The sequence below is a fragment of the Phaseolus vulgaris genome, chromosome 3 (genome assembly GCF_000499845.2).
Source record: "Phaseolus vulgaris cultivar G19833 chromosome 3, P. vulgaris v2.0, whole genome shotgun sequence".
NCBI classification, from domain to species: domain Eukaryota; kingdom Viridiplantae; phylum Streptophyta; class Magnoliopsida; order Fabales; family Fabaceae; genus Phaseolus; species Phaseolus vulgaris.
In genome coordinates, this window is record NC_023757.2 from 50,504,799 (window position 1) to 50,523,294 (window position 18,496).

The 18,496-nt window shown below is 32.4% G+C and overlaps 3 protein-coding genes across 4 annotated transcripts; 1 reads left to right on the forward strand and 2 right to left on the reverse strand.

Annotated features, from left to right (window-relative positions):
• Positions 1 to 424: 424 nt before the first annotated feature.
• Positions 425 to 7,166, forward strand: LOC137808507 (probable protein phosphatase 2C 46). The gene is made up of 5 exons (XM_068609651.1): positions 425 to 802; positions 908 to 1,436; positions 1,894 to 2,261; positions 5,949 to 6,185; positions 6,612 to 7,166. The coding sequence occupies exons 2-5, from the start codon at positions 1,124 to 1,126 to the stop codon at positions 6,870 to 6,872; spliced, it is 1,179 nt and encodes a 392-aa protein (XP_068465752.1). The 5' UTR covers positions 425 to 802; positions 908 to 1,123; the 3' UTR covers positions 6,873 to 7,166.
• A 969-nt stretch (positions 7,167 to 8,135) lies between these two features.
• On the reverse strand, positions 8,136 to 10,907 carry LOC137808506 (probable serine/threonine-protein kinase PBL7). The gene is made up of 7 exons (XM_068609650.1): positions 10,620 to 10,907; positions 10,274 to 10,489; positions 9,984 to 10,052; positions 9,528 to 9,596; positions 9,218 to 9,277; positions 8,806 to 9,128; positions 8,136 to 8,664 (listed from the first exon to the last, which is right to left on the reverse strand). Exons 1-7 carry the CDS (start codon positions 10,744 to 10,746, stop codon positions 8,224 to 8,226), a joined length of 1,305 nt encoding a protein of 434 aa, XP_068465751.1. The 5' UTR covers positions 10,747 to 10,907; the 3' UTR covers positions 8,136 to 8,223.
• Positions 10,908 to 15,722: 4,815 nt separating this feature from the next.
• LOC137808504 (NEP1-interacting protein 2-like) lies at positions 15,723 to 18,063 on the reverse strand. 2 transcript variants are annotated; one of them, XM_068609647.1, is made up of 5 exons: positions 17,465 to 18,063; positions 16,887 to 17,065; positions 16,671 to 16,754; positions 16,421 to 16,588; positions 15,723 to 16,118 (listed from the first exon to the last, which is right to left on the reverse strand). In XM_068609647.1, the coding sequence occupies exons 1-5, from the start codon at positions 17,604 to 17,606 to the stop codon at positions 16,005 to 16,007; spliced, it is 687 nt and encodes a 228-aa protein (XP_068465748.1). In that variant the 5' UTR covers positions 17,607 to 18,063; the 3' UTR covers positions 15,723 to 16,004. The 2 variants fall into 2 exon arrangements, with proteins under 2 accessions (XP_068465748.1, XP_068465747.1); XM_068609646.1 differs by having other exon boundaries at positions 15,723 to 16,127.
• Positions 18,064 to 18,496: the final 433 nt, after the last annotated feature.

Consider the following 18,496-nt stretch of genomic DNA (forward strand, 5'->3'; position numbering starts at 1 on the left):
ATAAACGTTTAAATATACTTCATTTAATAAAAAAGTGAATTACGTCACTATAACCTAATTTTGGAACACCCCTATCTGAACCCCTGATTCCCAGGAATCACAGTTTCTAGATGAATCTGAAAATATAATAGGTGCTCTTCTTCACTCTAAAAAATCTCTTCAAAATATAAGAGCTCCTAAATGAATATGAAAATATTCTCTGATTCCAATTTATTTCAAATTAAAAAAATCTTATTAACATTCAAGAAAGAAAAACTTTGCATAGAAATATTTCATATGTAATTATAATATTTTTGAGCTAGGTTATAACTTTTTTTAGTAATATTTAATGTAATTAATAATTTAGTAAAGAAAAGTTTATAGTAATTTATAAGATTTTTTGGGGACGTGGTTTAAAATATTTGGTTTGAAAAATGGTAAAAGTGAGTATAAGGTATTTGGCTTAAAGAAAAAGCAGAAGTAATTGGCAATGGGAGAAATTGACGGGTGTGTAATATTCACAAAATTCAGGGAGAGTTAGTTGGTGTAGATTAGCCTTTTTGTTGGGTGGAGAAAGAGCATAGAAAGAGATAATAGAAGAAAGAAAAGGAAAGTGTGTTGAGTTCATCATTCACTCACTCCCACCACCGATCACTCATCATTAAACCCTTTTTTCCCTTTCTCCTTTCTCCTTTCCCTATCCTCTCTTCTACACCATCACCACCCTCAACCAAACCCTATCACCACACACTTCCCTTTCTTCGATCTCCAGATCTAACGTTCTTGCGTCACATAACCCTTCTTCTGTTTCCTCTGTAACCTAGTACTGTTCTTTCCAACAACTCTCTGCTGTTCTTTTCTTATTTATGTATTTATTCACTTCTTTGTTGTTTATGCTGACTAATGTTTCTTCTATTTGTGTTTCCAGGGGGTTCTTATGAAATTCACCGTTCAATTTCTCGAATTTTGATGTTTGAGTTTGAAATTGATTGGTGACCGTAGCATAGAGATATTATTATTGTTTTTTATTTATTTTTAATTTTAGTTATATAAGATAGGTGAGGCAGGGTGTGAGGGGGGTGGGGGTGGAGCATCCGTTTGTGGATGTGAAGGAATTGGAGGTTGTTTTGGGGTGAAATGAGGGATGCTATCAAGGTTGATGGACTTTCTGACTGCCTGCTGGCGGCGAAGATCCTCCGACGGCAAGGGTTCCGAGGTTACGGGGCGGAAGGAAGGGCTGCTGTGGTACAAGGATGCCGGGCAGCACTTGTTTGGTGAATACTCAATGGCTGTTGTTCAGGCCAACAACTTGCTTGAGGATCAGAGCCAGATTGAGTCTGGTCCTCTTAGCTTGCTTGAGAATGGTCCTTATGGTACCTTTGTTGGAGTGTATGATGGCCACGGTGGACCTGAGACGTCACGCTACGTTTGTGATCATCTCTTCCAACATCTTAAACGTAATGACTTTTTAGTTTTATGGTCACTCTCCATTTTTTAGTGAGATTCACAGGTGCTCCACGCCGTTGAATGTGTATTGCATCGGGTTGTTGGGTATAGCAGTTAGAATGTAGTTAAAGTGGTGATGGCCCCATAAATGGATGTTCTACATTTTCAATAGCATGGAGCAAGAGTATTGGCTTGCTCTTGGAGCATCTATGAATTTCAGTTTGGACAAAACTTAGATAAAGTTCCATTGGTGGTGTTCGTGTTCTTCTCCAAATAGAATTAGAGGTTCACCTTGATAATCTGCGTAATAAAGGTTTTCACTAAAAGGATTATGCAAATTACGGAGGTGAAAATCTAATTTTGATAGGAGAACAGTAAAAGTGTATATAAGTTTTGTCCTTTCAGTTCAACTCATTATTCATTCTTGCTTGTGAACATTTGTATTGACCTGTGCATATATTATTTAAGGATTTGCGTCCGAGCAGAAGTCCATGTCAGTGGAGGTTATTCGGAAGGCGTATCAAGCCACAGAGGAAGGCTTTTTGTCAGTGGTTACTAAACAGTGGCCTATGAATCCCCAAATTGCTGCGGTGGGATCTTGTTGTTTGGTTGGTGTGATTTGTGGTGGTATCCTCTATATTGCTAACCTTGGTGATTCCCGTGCTGTGCTTGGGCGGGTTGTCAGAGCGACTGGGGAAGTTTTGGCCATCCAGCTTTCGGCTGAGCATAATGTCGGCATAGAATCTGTGAGACAGGAGATGCATTCTTTGCATCCTGATGACTCAAAAATCGTAGTTTTAAAGCACAATGTATGGCGAGTGAAGGGTCTGATACAGGTAAGTTTTACATGTGAATCTTGGTGATTAGTTTTTATTTTATTTTTTAAAAAGAAGGTAATCCACATCTTTCCCAAATTCTTCCATCCTTTTGTTTTTGAAATGGAAAATTTAATTTATTATCTGCAATCTATTAAAAACTTGATGTGATTTATCAATACATTGCATTTTTCCTGTACATTTTTAGATATATGCATATCTAAATCGTGTCATCTGTGATTATGATGACTCTTTGAAAGTTATTGGACTAGGCAATATGTAGACTGACTCTTCATAGTTGGTCATTTTTGCATAGGCTTTGCTGTCCTGTGCATGAGTTAAGGTCTCATTTTATTTATTTATTTATTTCTGTTTTAAAAACATTTTAAATAATTTTTCTTTTTGTTAAAATGGTTTTTTAATTTACTGATGAGATTGAAAAAGTGATTTGCCTAAAGGCAAAATCCCGAACCATGTAATAATTGGAAAAATAGACTTTAATCTTTGGGTATAAACATCTCCTTTCATTAGTTAAATAATTTTTATTGAGATATAAGCGCTAATAATCTAGTTACCCTCTATGTGAAAGAATCTATTTTTACCAGATTAGTTAGGATATTAAATTATTTATAAATATGTACAAACATCATTAGAGGTACGAGTAGGTTATTTTTTTTTTTACTTTTTTTCAAGGACTAAAAATTTTCTTGGAATTTTAACCAACTATATGAGATTTTAGTAATATGCTCTGTTTTAATCATAGTTTATACTGTAGCCATGTGCAGCCCATTTACTGGTATGAAGAATTGTCATACTATTACAGTAGTTAAGAAATGAAAGCATCACCTATGATCTTCTTTTGGTAGAAATATTGCCTGTGATCTTTTATATATATTATATTACAATTTTAAGATTATTATTGTTACTGATTTTTGTTATATTAGTAAGTTCTTGGCAGGGTTTGTGCTACACTTACACTTGACTTACACTATTAATATATATATATATATATATAGGAATTGTTGATTTTCCCCCTAGTAAACTAAGGCTACAAAACTTTAAAAAGTCTTCAAAATTTGATAGAATTCTGCTAGATTTAAAAAAAATTCAATAATGGTTGTTGGATAAGATAAGGCAAGAGAGGGACCACTGACCTATCTAATATATCATATCATATGAATATCAATTAGATATGTTATTTTTGTCTCTTCTTTTCCATCAAACGAATCGCATGTAATTTCAACTTGGTGTTAGAGTTATACCATCCTCCTTGACCTAATATCATCACTATTCTGCTGCTGCCTGCTGTGTATCCAACATTTGAAACTCCTTTCACGGTTTCTTTGTTCAGTTACTTGAATTTATTTATTTTTGGCCTTTTGACTCTGGTTATGCTTATGCATCACTTTAGCCTTCTGTTCCACCCCCATCTATTAGCGCAATTTAGAGCTTATTTGGGTGCTGAATTTGGTCTAATGTTTAGTTTTGCAGTTGTGTAGTTATTGTATTTTCTCTAGCCTAAATCTGTTTTCCACTTTTCAGACATGTTTAAGTTGGTTTTTGGGTCTACTAAATTCTAATTTGAGGTTATTTATTCTAGCTGGTTGAAGCTGTAAGTACCTTTTTATTTAGTGACTTTAGAGAAATCTGGTATTATTGCTTTCTGGGCTAAATGGTTGTCTCTTCGTTCTAGTTTAAGGCCACATGCAACATCCCAGCAGCTTTTTTGGTTGTCATTTTAGCTACCTTTCTAACCATGCTCATTTTTGTGTATCACCTCTCCAGAATTTCTTTAACAGTGTTCTGATACCTATTTTACTGGACTCGATTCATGTTGGTAGTATGAACTATGAATACAGTTAGGTTTTGTATCTTGTATGTCACATCATACAATTATCAATCAGGCATATTCTGTCTATTTTCGCATCTAAGCCTTATAGTTTTAGTGAGATGGATGCATTAAGAAAGGAAAGGGAGCAAAGCAGGAGAGCAAGAATCCTCCAAAAGCTTCAAACAAAATATCAAGAAAACAAAAAAGAGCTCAGAAGAACAATCAATCCCCTTTACAATTTATTAAAACAGTGCGACCTTACAGTATTGGGGGGATTGTAAAGATTCTTTTGTTCATATATCGATTTGAAACATGATTTTAACCCCTTTTGCAAATTATTATAAACCTAAACCTTTTCTTTCAAAAAAAGAAACTATGCCTATTAAGATCTAGTAGCCTTCATCAGCTCTCCTATCTAATATGTAATTATGCAACGAATGAATTTTCAATTCCTTTGGTTGGAGTAAATTCAAGACGTGAGAGGAGAAAAATAAGAATATACACTAGTTCACTCTCTACCACTTAGAGCTACTACCAGTTTCCCAATCCAACAAGATTGAGATGACACTAATTTTCAATGTTTACAAAAAGAAACAATGACATCCAAATCTCTTGAGATCTTCAAGATGACGTGATAAACCCTTCTTGTAGAAGCTTGCTACAAGAACCTTAAGACACCCTATCTTGAGAATTACAAAACCTTAAAAGATAAAAACAAAAATTTAAGAACAGTATCGGCTAATTTCTTGAATTTATAACTGATGAGACTTAGCTACACAGTGATTTCTCACTTGTTGATTCTGAAAACGAAACTTTTGATCTCTCAAGTTTTGCTGAGTATTCTTGAAAAAAACTGTCTGAAAATGAAGTAATATCTTAAAAGGGAGATAAGATTATTTCAAAGACTAATCAACTATTTTTCTGATTTAATTCATTATTTCTCTGTTTCATTTGATTTTTTTTCAAAGATTAGTAGATAAATTATTTGACTCCAACTCTAGGTTTTCAACAAGGACAATTTAATGAATTGATATTAAGTTTAAACGATTGAAACAAAATGAGATATTGCTTGTGATTGAATTGATTGAGTGCAACATAAAACAATCCAATTCCTTGAAAAACAGAGTACTTGATTTAATCGATTAAAACTCTCGATTGAATTAATTAAATGAATCTTCTTAGCTTTTCGAAATGGTAAAGAACAGATTAATATATTATGACAGACATGTGCCTGGTTCCATTTAGGTGTTATGAAACTGTGACCACTCTTCCAATTAAAAGTTCTATCATGGGCAGTTTATGACTGAACATGATTGATCATCATCAAACCAACACGTACTACAACAAAGAAAAAACTAAACTAAGTCAAGGAATTTATTCTCATTGGTGGTGATCCATCAAATGCTTGACCACTAGTCTTGAATGAACACAAGTCTGACCTAGGAACACATTGGAAATATCTGTTAACAGAATGATCTCATTGCATAAAGTTGTGGAGAATGTAGTTATTGCTAGAATTCTAGAATCATACTGGAGTGAAATAACAAAAATATAGCAAGAGGTGAACGTTTCAAAAGCATTTTTTTTTCTTTTAGGAAAAAACTCTCAACATTTGAAACCTTTACAATAAATAAGCAGAGGAAAATGCTCCCTATTTAAGGGGAATTCCCTGCAGTGTACAAACAGGTTACATCAAAGCTGCTTAAAATGCTACTTGTTTTCCTTTTCCTTTATAAAATTAAGCTACTTAATCTTTTAAGAGATTTCTAGAAAATGTGTTCGCCCAATTTCTTCTTTAAGCAGAAGAGCTTACACCAAACATAACCATAAACTTTTCCTGTGTAATACAACTTAGTTATGAAATTTTTATGTGGCAGATTTCAAGATCCATTGGTGATATATACCTAAAAAAGGCTGAATTCAACAAGGAACCATTGTATGCCAAGTTTCGCGTACGGGATGGTTTTAAGAGGCCAATTTTGAGCTCCGACCCATCAATTTCTGTTCATGAACTTCAACAGCATGATCAATTTCTCATATTTGCTTCTGATGGTCTTTGGGAACACCTTAGCAATCAAGATGCCGTTGATATAGTTCAAAACAACCCACACAATGTAAGATAAATGTACAATATGGTTGTTTCTATTTTATGTTTTTCATTCCTTAGTTACTGTGGTTTTGTCCAGTCATAACTTAAATGCCCCTAATTATTTCATTAAATTTCAAATGGTTGATTCATGTACTCTGTTGGAGCATTTAGTGCTTGATTTTTTTACCATGGTTTCCATGCACTATTATGTCATTACTGTTTTCTTTTAGATTACGATCATACTAACTTGCTCTCATGTAAATGCTACTGGTTGCAGTCTTGGATGTTAAAATTGATAGGATGTATTTTGTATATATGCAAAAGCTGCGACTTAAATTGCTTACAATGCACAATTTTGAATGAAAAAGGATATCTTAAGAGATTAAACACTTAATAGTAGCACCAAAGAGTGAAAGATCGATGCTGGCATTACATGCTTTATGTCTTGCAGGGAATTGCTCGAAGGCTCATCAAAACTGCTTTGCAGGAAGCAGCAAAAAAGAGAGAGATGAGGTACTCTGATTTGAAGAAAATTGATCGTGGTGTCCGCAGGCATTTCCATGATGACATCACCGTTGTAGTTGTATTTCTTGACTCCAATCTTGTCAGCAGAGCAAGCTCAGTAAGAGGTCCTCCTTTATCGGTGAGAGGAGGTGGTGTTCCCCTTCCTTCTAGAACTTTGGCTCCCTGTGCTGCTCCGATGGAAACTTAGTTCAGGTTGATGAAGCTGGCTGTATGAGCTGTTATGCTTGTATGTAGTGTTGTATCCTTAGCAGACATTGAGCTCTGGTGACCACCAGATTGTATATCCAATTTAACAGAGATTGAAAAAACTTTCGCTCATTTGGTACAATGTAACAAGTGACTTGGGGTATGTAGCTTGCGTGAGTAAAGCATCATGGAAGTAGAGTACCAAAGCCAAAGGTAACCTTCAATATTTGATCATTAAGAGGCAATCATGTTGCATCTCATATTTTTCTCATCCAATGGGGAGTGATTTCTGTAAGTTGTTCGTGCACTCCTTTGAATGCATAGTTAGTTTATCGCACTCAATAGCAAAACTAAATAAGTATCCGAAGTTCATATTGCTTGTTGTCCTTATTTCTTTTAGGTTATGGTTGATACAAAAAGGACGGTGAATATGAATTTTGGATTAGTTGTAGGTACGCAAGGGATGGCTATGCTATCTTTGCAATTTTATATTGAAGTATCAAGTGTTCTTACAATTTAATGTTTGCGTATCTTTATTTTTCATACATTACAATGTTTCTTATTGTGATATTTTTTAATTGCATTAATCTTGACTTGAATTTGAGGTGAAGAATACGTTGTATGATACTACGAATGAGAAGTAAAAGAATATATGGATATAAAAATAATTTGAGCTATTATCAATCTTAATTACAGAGATCCGAGTAAATGGATAAATATTCGCAATTTAAGTTTTATGGTACATAAACGTTTAGGTGAGTTTGGCTCTTAATGTCTCGAGCTTTACAGAAGTATTTATAAACAGTGACAGATTTCGAAATTTTCTTTAGTATGGTAAATAGATAGTTTATAAACAATTTTTTAGCAAATTTTTTAGGAACACATAATATTGTTATAAACAATTTAAAATATCTAAACTTCTACAAACGTCTAAGGTTGCAAAATTAGTTGACGTTTATTATCCCTTTTATTTCTTGTAATTTCTTACATTTTTTTTCTCAAAATGTCTTGTAAGGTAACGCTGAGAGAGAGAGAAAAAAAATCTATCAAATATATACAAGTAAAAAGACAGTTGTGGGGCAATTACTTCCACACCTATGAACTGGATCTTCTACCCATACTTGTACACGTACGTTGATAACGATATTTGAATGTACATCTCTGTGTTTACCAATTGGACCAACTAGAAATTGCTTTATCCATCACAGGCAATGTATACACAGACACATAATGATGAGACATAATATAACTCTTGAATCCTGAATTCCAATATAGGAAAAGAGTGATGAGTTTTCTCATTCTGTTGAAGTCTCAGTCTCTTCAAATTGTTATCAATGTATAAACTAATACCATTATATTCTCTCCATGTCAATACTAATACTATTATTTTCTAGGCACCTTAAGTCTGTGCTCTTAAAGGAGAAACTATCCATATCAACATGAAATTTCTGAAATCCAACACCATCAATACTAACAAAGCTCTGTGAACAATCATATGATTCAACTGATCCCCGAGTCTCCGACTTTGGTGATTGCTGGGATAAGCCAATTGGTGTAAAGAATCCCTTTGAAGACTGTTTATTTCTGTTGAAGCTATCAGCTGAGTAGAGGGCTTGCTCTAGTTCTTGACAGACCTGAGTCATTGTTGGGCGATGTTTTGGTTCTTCAACCACACATCTTAAAGCAAGTTGCCCCATCTTCAGCATAACTTCCATATTGCATGGCTCACTTTGACATAGTAGATTTGCATCTATGATTTCTTCAACACTGCCCTTCTTTATGCTTGGCCTTGCCTGCATGATGTACCAATCTATTGTAATGAGTAAATAAACTATAATGATCATCTTGGTTTATTATCATTTGCTACAATAGAACAGTAACAAAAACAAGCGAATCTTTGCAATGGAAGATTGGGGGCATTATGCACTACTTACCCAGTCAATGATATGTTGATTACTTTGTTTTTTAGTGGAATCCACCACAGGTCTAGCTGAAACAAGTTGCAAAAGTATGACACCAAAGCTATAAACGTCACTGAATTTGGTCAAATGAAAGCTTGAACAATAGGCAGGGTCAAGGTACCCTGGTGTCCCTTTAATCTGGCTGCTCACATGTGACTGATCACCAGTTGGCCCTGATTTTACTAACCCAAAATCCGAAACCTTTGCCTCAAAACCTTCCCCTAATAGGATGTTACTTGGTTTGATGTCACGGTGGATTATGCTTGGTTTCACCTCTTCATGCAAATAAGCTATGCCTATAAAAAGGTACCAACAAAGAAATTCTGTTTAAATCAAAGGCTTTCTTGTTAAATCAACATGGTACGACTATTTTTAAAGGACAAACCTCTTGCTGCTCCTATTGCTATTTTAACTCTTAGCCTCCAAGTTAAGCTCATTCTGCTTCCTACAAAAAGCTAATATTCTTACACATGCATTCGTGGTTTCAGAATAAAAACCAGAAGTTAATAACGAGTTTTCTATTCATGGCTTAAATCCTCTTAATCAAATTTGGTCTATGTTTTAATTCCATCTGCCTTCTTTGTTCATGCTACCGATACTATGTTCAAGTTAAGAAACACGTTAGAAGTGAAAGAAAATCCTTGAGGAAACACATAATAGCTTTGACTACTCTACTGTTTAAACAAAAAACTTACCCATGATGTATTCAAGCAGCGAACCATTTGGAACATATTCATAGACTAGTATTTTGGCTCCATCTTGTTCTGACCAAGACATGATTGTTAGAAAGATAGAGAGGAGACTAGAGAAAATATAAGACATTTTATTGTATTTGACACTTAAGTTACACGATTCAATGCACTATAAACAGTAAAGTAATCCAAAGTCCTTACATGACTTTTCTATTAACAGATAGCTCCTTAACTTTCACACCTTCATCTTCTAATACTAACTCAGAAATCCTTGTTTTCTAACTATTATTCTAACAATAATTAGGCCAAGTTGGCATAAAATTGTGTAGGAATAACTCCCAAATCAATGTGCTTTTACTATTAATATCACAATGTTAAGAACATCAACTGATGACAGTTTTTTTACTCCATTTTTACTGCACAATCAAGAGGAATTTTTGTCAGTCATATCATAGTCACCTGGTTCTTCACAATATCCAACCAGACGAATAAGATTCCTGTGCCTTACAGCTGAAAGGAGCCTAACTTCTGCCATGAACAAAGAAATAATTGTCAAGAATTAGAAATTGAATTTTCTTTTCTGTGGAGTCATGGTTTTGAATTGCAGATAGATGATGTTGCATTATGACTGGAGACAAAAAAAGGTGCAATATATTTGCGACCTCGATGGCAAATTTAAAACTATGAAGGGAGTTGTGATGAGAATTGGCATGAGTTAAACAGACAGAATTATCTTCATTGAGGCTAACCATTTCTGAACTCATCCACACTAGAGAATGATTCAGAACGAGCTCTCTTAATGGCTAGTGTTCCTTCTAAGTCAAAGGTTCCTTTGTAGACATTTCCAAATGCACCAGAACCCAGCAAGCAATCTTGGCTAAAATTTTCTGTTGCTCTCTCCAGTTCCTTAAAATCAAAATACCTTAATGGTATTGTATCATGTTCAAAGCTTTTATCTTCCTTTCCTGCATAAATAATTAAAAGGCCTTCAAAGATTCAGTGCCATCTCAGGTGAAATAAATACTTGGATTTGTAAGAAACTTGTGTTTGGTACGAATTTTTATGTATTTGTTTTTACACATGCAGCTCACTCACCTTTCAAAGTCTTACGTTGCTTAAGAAATGGAATGACCTTTCTCCTGAAGAGCCAGTAGAGTAAGGCCACTACCATTGCTGCGAAAATGCCTGCAATAAACTCCAGCGACATCTCATGAGCAGACATAAGATGGTGGTTGTGCTATTTCAGGTGGTGAAGTCTCCACCAAACAGAGGCAAACATCAAAACTTGCAACCTTAATATTGATGTTCTCACCAAAACTACAACTTTTGAGACATAAATTTCTTTTGCTAGCTTCTAGTGGGACCCATCATGTAACATGTTACATAGGATTTTGTTGCATGTCCTTGTTTATTAAAGGGCACTCTCAATTTGGCTTACTTGGTCATATCTTGGGACGGCACATAAGCCAAGGCATTTCCATTGTGCAATAATGAATAATGAAGAACATATCATAAAACATCCATTTTCAGCACTTACCAACACAGAGCAGAACAAATAACTTATTGTTTGCTACAAAAGTGAGTTTAGCAGCTTGTTATTTTTTATGAAGATGCAACGTGGGATCAGACCAGGTAAAGTTCAACATGGTCTGACCAGGTAAAGTTTGTTTGATTAGCAATTTGCTAACGTCCTTTAGTGTTTGGTTTTGGCCCTTATATTTTGCTTATTTCTTAGCTCAATTATTGTAATGGCGTACTCAATGTCATTATCATAGTTTTATTTTTTATCAGTGTTTTCTTAAATATTCGCAAAATACATCTAGGGCTCCCTCTGTCAAAGGAACTGCACCTGAAATTTATAGATAGATGAAGATCGAAGTCGACGAAGATTCTACGGAGTGCAAGCCCGAATACTAACTATTTGCCTTGCATTTAGAAAGCATGAACTTTACCTTCGGGGATAGGTACTTCTTTCTTTTACTTTAGAGAAAACATTTCTACTTCAATGAAGATATACCAAAACTTATCTATTTCGATGGTATGATAGTAAATAAATCTATTCTAAATATAAAAAAAAAACTTATAATTAAAATTTGGAATAAGTAAATATTTATTAACAAAATAGATTGTATTTTAGAGTTATGATAAATAATTCTGATACATGTTATTTTAATATTGTCAGTTTTTAAAAAATAATATTTAATTTAAAATAAAATATTAGAATATAATATAGAATGGAATATTAAATATTAAAAAATTATAAAAAATTATTTATATACATATATATATATAATGATTCCTATGCCGACTAAATATATATATGTAACAATGATTCCTAAAATTATTCTCATTCAAAATGGCTATTTTAATTTATATGGAGACAACATCATTAGGGGAAATTCCTGTAAAGCTGTGTTTTTAAAATATGTTAAAGATTTAATTAAATATCTTCTTATTTAAATATTATTACTTTAAAAATTTGATCAATAAATTTGTTTACACATTTTATCATCAATTTTTTTCGTGTACTTCACCGATACGTTAATAAATTACTATTCATTTAATAAAGTACTATGCCTTTTATTATATAGCTCCAAAATGTACTAGTATTTTAATCTCGGCAATTCAAGGAATAACTAAATTATTAAAATCCAAAGTATATCAATAAGAATAAAAAATAAGAATAAATATATTAATTTAGGGAGAATAATTAATTTGAGGATAAATTAGAAAATAATAATTGATTGAAGATGGGTACGTTTTGTTTGGTTTCTAATAAAATGCGTGGCCTGTGTTTTATACGACGATCCAATACAAATTTGACAGCATCTATAAGTTAGATCAGTCCATTAAAAGCTTCATATTTATTACCATTTTCTTTTTCTTTTTCCTTTTTCTTTATCTTTATCTTTTAAATCCAACACTGTCCTTCGCCATCATCTACTTCACATTATTCAAATGCAACTTTTTCCTTCATTTTGGATACCCATGAAGGAGACCTTCTATGATGCATTTAAGAATATCTCCTATAGCCTTCTTCAATTATGTATTATAATTTCATCAATTATGTATTATAATGTGAAATTTGTTTTTATTACTAGTCTAAATTTTACACTTTTTGAATACTTGTAATAAACTATTGAAATACATAATTGTAGCTTTTTAGTAAATAACTTTATTTTTTTATAAAGGAAAACATGTATCATTAAAAAACAAATTATAAGAACACGTGATCTCCTTATAAACATGAAAGTCAATTACTTTCGCTTTGGAGGTAGTACTTCGTTACGATTTTGTTCTTAAAAGACACTTCGGTGAGTTGAGAAAGAAGAGAGTATATAAACTGTCATTTATCTCGATTCTTGAACTATATTGACATACGAAAACACCTTCTAATTTATTAAAATTACATGAATTATCCTCAAAATTTGTGAACGATGTTTTACTATTTTGTCATATTAAATTTGTATATCAATTTATTTGTGAAAAAAAAGTTATTTTTTTTATCTCTATTCAGAAATATTAAAAAGTTAAAGATAAAAAAAATAGTATAATATCGATCAATTTGAAATGGATGTGGAAGGTGCTTTTGAGATAAAATGCTAATATATTTAAGATAAATTGTTGATTTATGATTTAGATTACTAAAGAGAATTTACTTTTGTGTACTTTTAAGGTGACTTGATACTATAGTGTGATTATTACGATACAATAAAATATAAGTGAAAGAGTACTTGAAAAAGGAGCCATAAATTAGTATGAATTTCATGTCAATAATATTTAGATTAAATACTTAGATGATAGAATAATAAAGAGACGTCTGGTATATAAGAATTTCTTTTTCATCCCTAGAAATCATGATTTGTGGAAATCATGAATCATGAAATTATGTTTCTTAAAAATGATTAAGAAAAAAATTTGTTTTTATCACAAATAATTTTTAAAAATATTAATTTTCTTAAAAATTGAAAGGTGATATTTTTATCAAAGTCTAATTATTTTATCATAATAGATCATTTAATAGGATTATGATAGTATTTGTCATTTTTTAATCAGCTACGATAGTATTTGTCATAGTAAAACATTTTGAAAAGTTTTATTCATCAACTTAAACTTTGGATTTATAATATTAGAAGTTAGTCGAAAATTTCATATTTGGGGAGATAATGAAGATGAATAACATGTAAGGTTTATTCATAGGTATCAAATCTCCCATTTTCTTCTTCTTAAAGAACCTCATATATAAATTTAGACGGTAAGAGAAGGAGAATGAATGTCAAACTTGAAATGGAGATAGAATGGGTAGATGTATGGAGGATTGAAGCAATGAGTGAGTTTACCAAGAGGAATTAAAGTATTTATATCAATCACATCTTATATTAGATGAGAAAATAATATAATTTTAAGGAGTAGAATTTAAGTCTAATTCAATTTTATAAAAATCAACTCTGAAGTTTACACCCACTAATATATTATGAATTGGTCTTATTTATAGTTGATGTGAAATCTTCAACATACCCTCTCACATAGAGATTGTTAACTCGCGCGTGAGACTAAATATTTACGAGTGATCCGATAGTGGTTCTATAATGAGTGACATAATAAGTCCAACAAACTCTCACTATAATAGACTATAAAATGACTCTGATATCATCTTATTAAGAAGTGAACTTTAAACCTAACTCAACCTTACAAAACTAACTTGTAAGATAAGGTTTGCACTCACTTATATACTATGAATTAATTTTTTCTAAATTACATAAGTTATTTAAGTTATTGATAGAATTAATATAATATGTGGGATACAATAAGAAGCAAGAATGATGTTGATTTTAGGGAGGAAGAATGTGTCCCTTCATTTTCAGCACTTAGAATTCTTCTCCTTGTGTTAAGCCGTTTTTGACTTCTCCCACTCTGTGTTTCAACATTAACACCCAGAGACACCAAGTCAAACAGTCGCCAACTTGCCATAAAACCATCCCTTTGCATTTCAAACCCACTTCCACCTTCCTATTCTTTTTTATTATTTCAATATTTCTCATACAAATATGTCAGGTTAATGATAGTAAATTTTACTATTTAATCTGTATAGTTAAATAAATTTCATTAGATTTTAAGTCTAAGTATTGAATCTCACTAAAAAAGAAACGGTAAAAGATAAAGGATAAAGATAAAAAATATAAAGAGATAACGATGGAAATAAAGATAAAAAATAAGAAATTAAATTATTGAAAATGTTGTTAAATAACTTGCCGGAAGAAGACAAGGATGTGATAAACTAAAATATGAAGGTATTATGGTTGAATTTCAGAAAAATGTATGTAAATACTAATCATATCATCAATTTATTAAATTATTCAAATATTACTTTTTTAAAGTAAATGACTGAAATTGATTTCATATAATAGGTATCCCTTGCACATTATAATCGATCAATATTATAGATAAAAAGTTTAGCTATTATTAACATTAATTTTAATTAGGTATTTTATAAGTTTAAAGTATTTCTAATGTGAATCTAATGAAGGTAATCAAGTAAAAGGAGATCAAACATTAAACATAGAGAAGAAAATTGTAATTTAAATAAATATTTGACAAATTTAAAATTAAGTGTTTATATATGTATTAGTTACATTTAATCCTAATAAAAAATAAAATCAATTACTCATTCTCATTAAAGAGTGATTATCTATAGATAAAAATATCTCTAAAAATTATATATCTATATTAGAAAGTAAACTTTAAGTCTAACTTAACCTCATAAAACCGGTTCATATGGTTGAAGTCTGCACCCATTTATATAAAATGAAATATCTTCATCTTTAGTCGACGTGGGATCTCCAACAATCTATTTTGCTGGAAAATTATGTATAACATTTTATTAGATCTTTATTTATAAGAATATTTTAATGGATCTAAATAAAAGATATTTAAATGGACTACTTATCTTTCTAAGATTGACATAATTTTACTTAAAATTACAAAGTCACCCTTAAGCAAAGGTCTTACTGCACCTATTAATAAAGATAAAATAAAACTTTAAAGTAAAATCTTTTTTAAAATAAAAAAAATCCAAAATTTTCAAATATATATTAAATAATCGTGTTAATAAAACACTATTTCACTTATCTGAACCAAAATCATAGTAATTTTTAAATATACATATTTGCTCGTATTTAGAGTTAAACAAATGATATCTGAAGCTGCAAATTAATAAAACTATTGTCACTAATATATCAACTTTCTTGGGTGGGAAGTTTTTGTAGTTATAATATCTTATTCCAACACCATATACAAGAAATGGAAGCTGGTTTACGTCAAAATTTTCTCTAGCAAATTATTAGAATGAAACCACTCAGGAATGGCACCTAGTTACTGCTACATATAATCATATTATACATTCCTAACAGTAAATTCCCTTATATCTAAAAAATTGAAGAAGCTAGCTATTTTTAAGGTTTGCACTTTGCATATACAAAATCACAGATCCCTTCTGCATAATGGACAAGAAGCATGCTTGATCAGCCACTTATCAATGCAAGGTAGGTGAAACATGTGATGACAATGAGGCAAACTTCTACCAGTCTCCCCAACCTGAAAGTCCTGCAAATGCACAACCTTACCAACTCTTTTTCCCACCACCATAAACAAAAATCAACATAAACCTTTAAGATGTCAAATAAGTCTTTAAGTTTAATTACTTAGTGTCAACTTGGTCCTTAAATATGCATTAATGTTATCATTTAAGACAACTTTTTCTAAAATTTTGAGCTAAAGTTATTGAATAACTACAGAGTGGACTTTTTAACTTTTTAACTTTTAAAGACTATAATGTGGCAAGATTATTCTTTTGAGAGACTAAAATAGTGGTTTAGCCCAGAAGATCATATACAGACCTGGAGGCAAACAGAACATGAAACTCTCTCCCCAGAAGCATCAACATTGTTGTCACTTGTAATTGTGATGGTTGGGATCTTTTCAACTGAATCTCTCGGTAAGCCTTTGGCCACACCAATGTCAAAGAGGTTTTGAACCTCATCAAAGGTTATCTCAATAGCACCCATCTGAGAAAGAAGGAGAAAAGCATAAGCAAGATCCAAATTTCTCTCATTACATTTACAAGTACATTGTACTGAAAAAAATTACCTGACTTTGGACAGCACTCAACATGGCTGGACCTATTCTTTCACGCACTAGTCTCCCACTCAATAGGCTAGCAAACACATCAATCTGTATTACAAAACTAAAGATGATTAGATTGCTCAACTTGCTAGTGAAAATGACAATCAAATCTCATGGGACCAAGCAAAGAAATCAGCAACTAAAAATGCCTTGAAAATGAAAACCAAGTCACTCACTCACCAGGTATAAGGCACAACCAATTCCAGATTCGTCAGATTTCCAAAGAACAAGGGAAGATTCAAACACTTCAATGGAGAAAACAGCTCCTGATATGGCACCAACAGCAGCCCCTCGAATGAAGCCACTCTCTGTCTCTTGGCCTATCAACGCTCCAGTCATGGCCCCCAACAAAGTTCCCACTGCCAACAAAACAAGCAATTCAATAAACCTTTTCAACACCAAAATATTGTCGGAATCTCGAATTTCAAAATAAAAATTATAAAAAATTATTGAATTCCGATGATTTTTAAAATAGGCACAAGACCCGGGCATGTAAAATGGACACAAGCAAGACATGTAAAAACATACGCAAATTGAAGAACAATACAACACAAACCCACATTCAGGTCCTCATTTTTCGCCCCACACAACAGAACAAAATTGAGTAAAACAAAAATGTATACGTCTGTAGAAACTGCAATAGCCAACAAACTCAAAGACAACACTCATCCATAACACAACACTGCAGCAATCGCAATGGCAAAGACAATAACATGATAGCAGATCGAGAATTTGGTGAAATGAGAACGGGGGTGTACCTAATGCAAAGCAGAAGGTCAAGATCGCAGATAAGATGTTCCCAATGATGGCAGAAACGAAGAGGGTACCAACCCTTTTGACCTTCTGAACGAAATTCCCCAAGAAACCCGTCAAAGGGCATTGATTTGGCACAGAGTCCATATGGGTATCTCAGAAATTGGAATGATGGTTGCTCTGTGTTACAGATTTGGGTAATGCACAGAAGAAGATGAAGATAACGAGTTTTTTCTCTTCCATTCCATAAATACTTAGTGTGTAAGAATTGAGAGGAAATGGAATGAAACTGCCTTCAACCAACTCGCATTTAAAGCTAGTGTCCCTTAGTGTCACAGTGACATGCTCTTTTCTGTAATGATTTTGCAAAGAACCAAGATAATAACATCAAATAAAATATCCATTTACTAAAAAATATCATACTTTTTACCACAGTTAATAAAGTTGAATTAGTATGTTTATAATTGAGAAACAGTTAATAAAACATAATATTATTATGCATGAAGGATGAGAGAAGAAAAAAATGTTTTGTTGTGAAGGTTGTGTTGGTTTAAAGCATTAAGAAAAAGAACACTCCACATTCGTTTTCAGAAGTAAAGAAGACAGTGACAAAAAAAGAGAAGGTAAGGATTTTTTGACAAATGGGGATGGCGCAGCCTCAGGTGCATACTCATCACATGCACATGCTCATGCTCATGCTCTTCAATTTCTTTTCATTATTTATTTATTTATTTATCAAGTAAATTGTACGGAGCCTGTGAAGGAAATTGTCTCCATAAATTTATGATGGAGTTATGGAGTCAAGATTCTCCTGTCTTCAATAACTGGAGTTAAGGTTCAAACCCTTCAGATCTTTATATTTTTAGGGCAAAATTCTCTTTTTTTTATGCATCTCCTTCACAGAGGTGAATTTTATGTCAAATTTACCCTAATCAGATTTTTCCCATTTGGGTTTAGGAGCTGACAGAGAACTGTAGTGGCAAAAGGTGCTGGATTTTTTAACACAAAAAAGGTTCAAACTTGGGAAGATAAAAAGA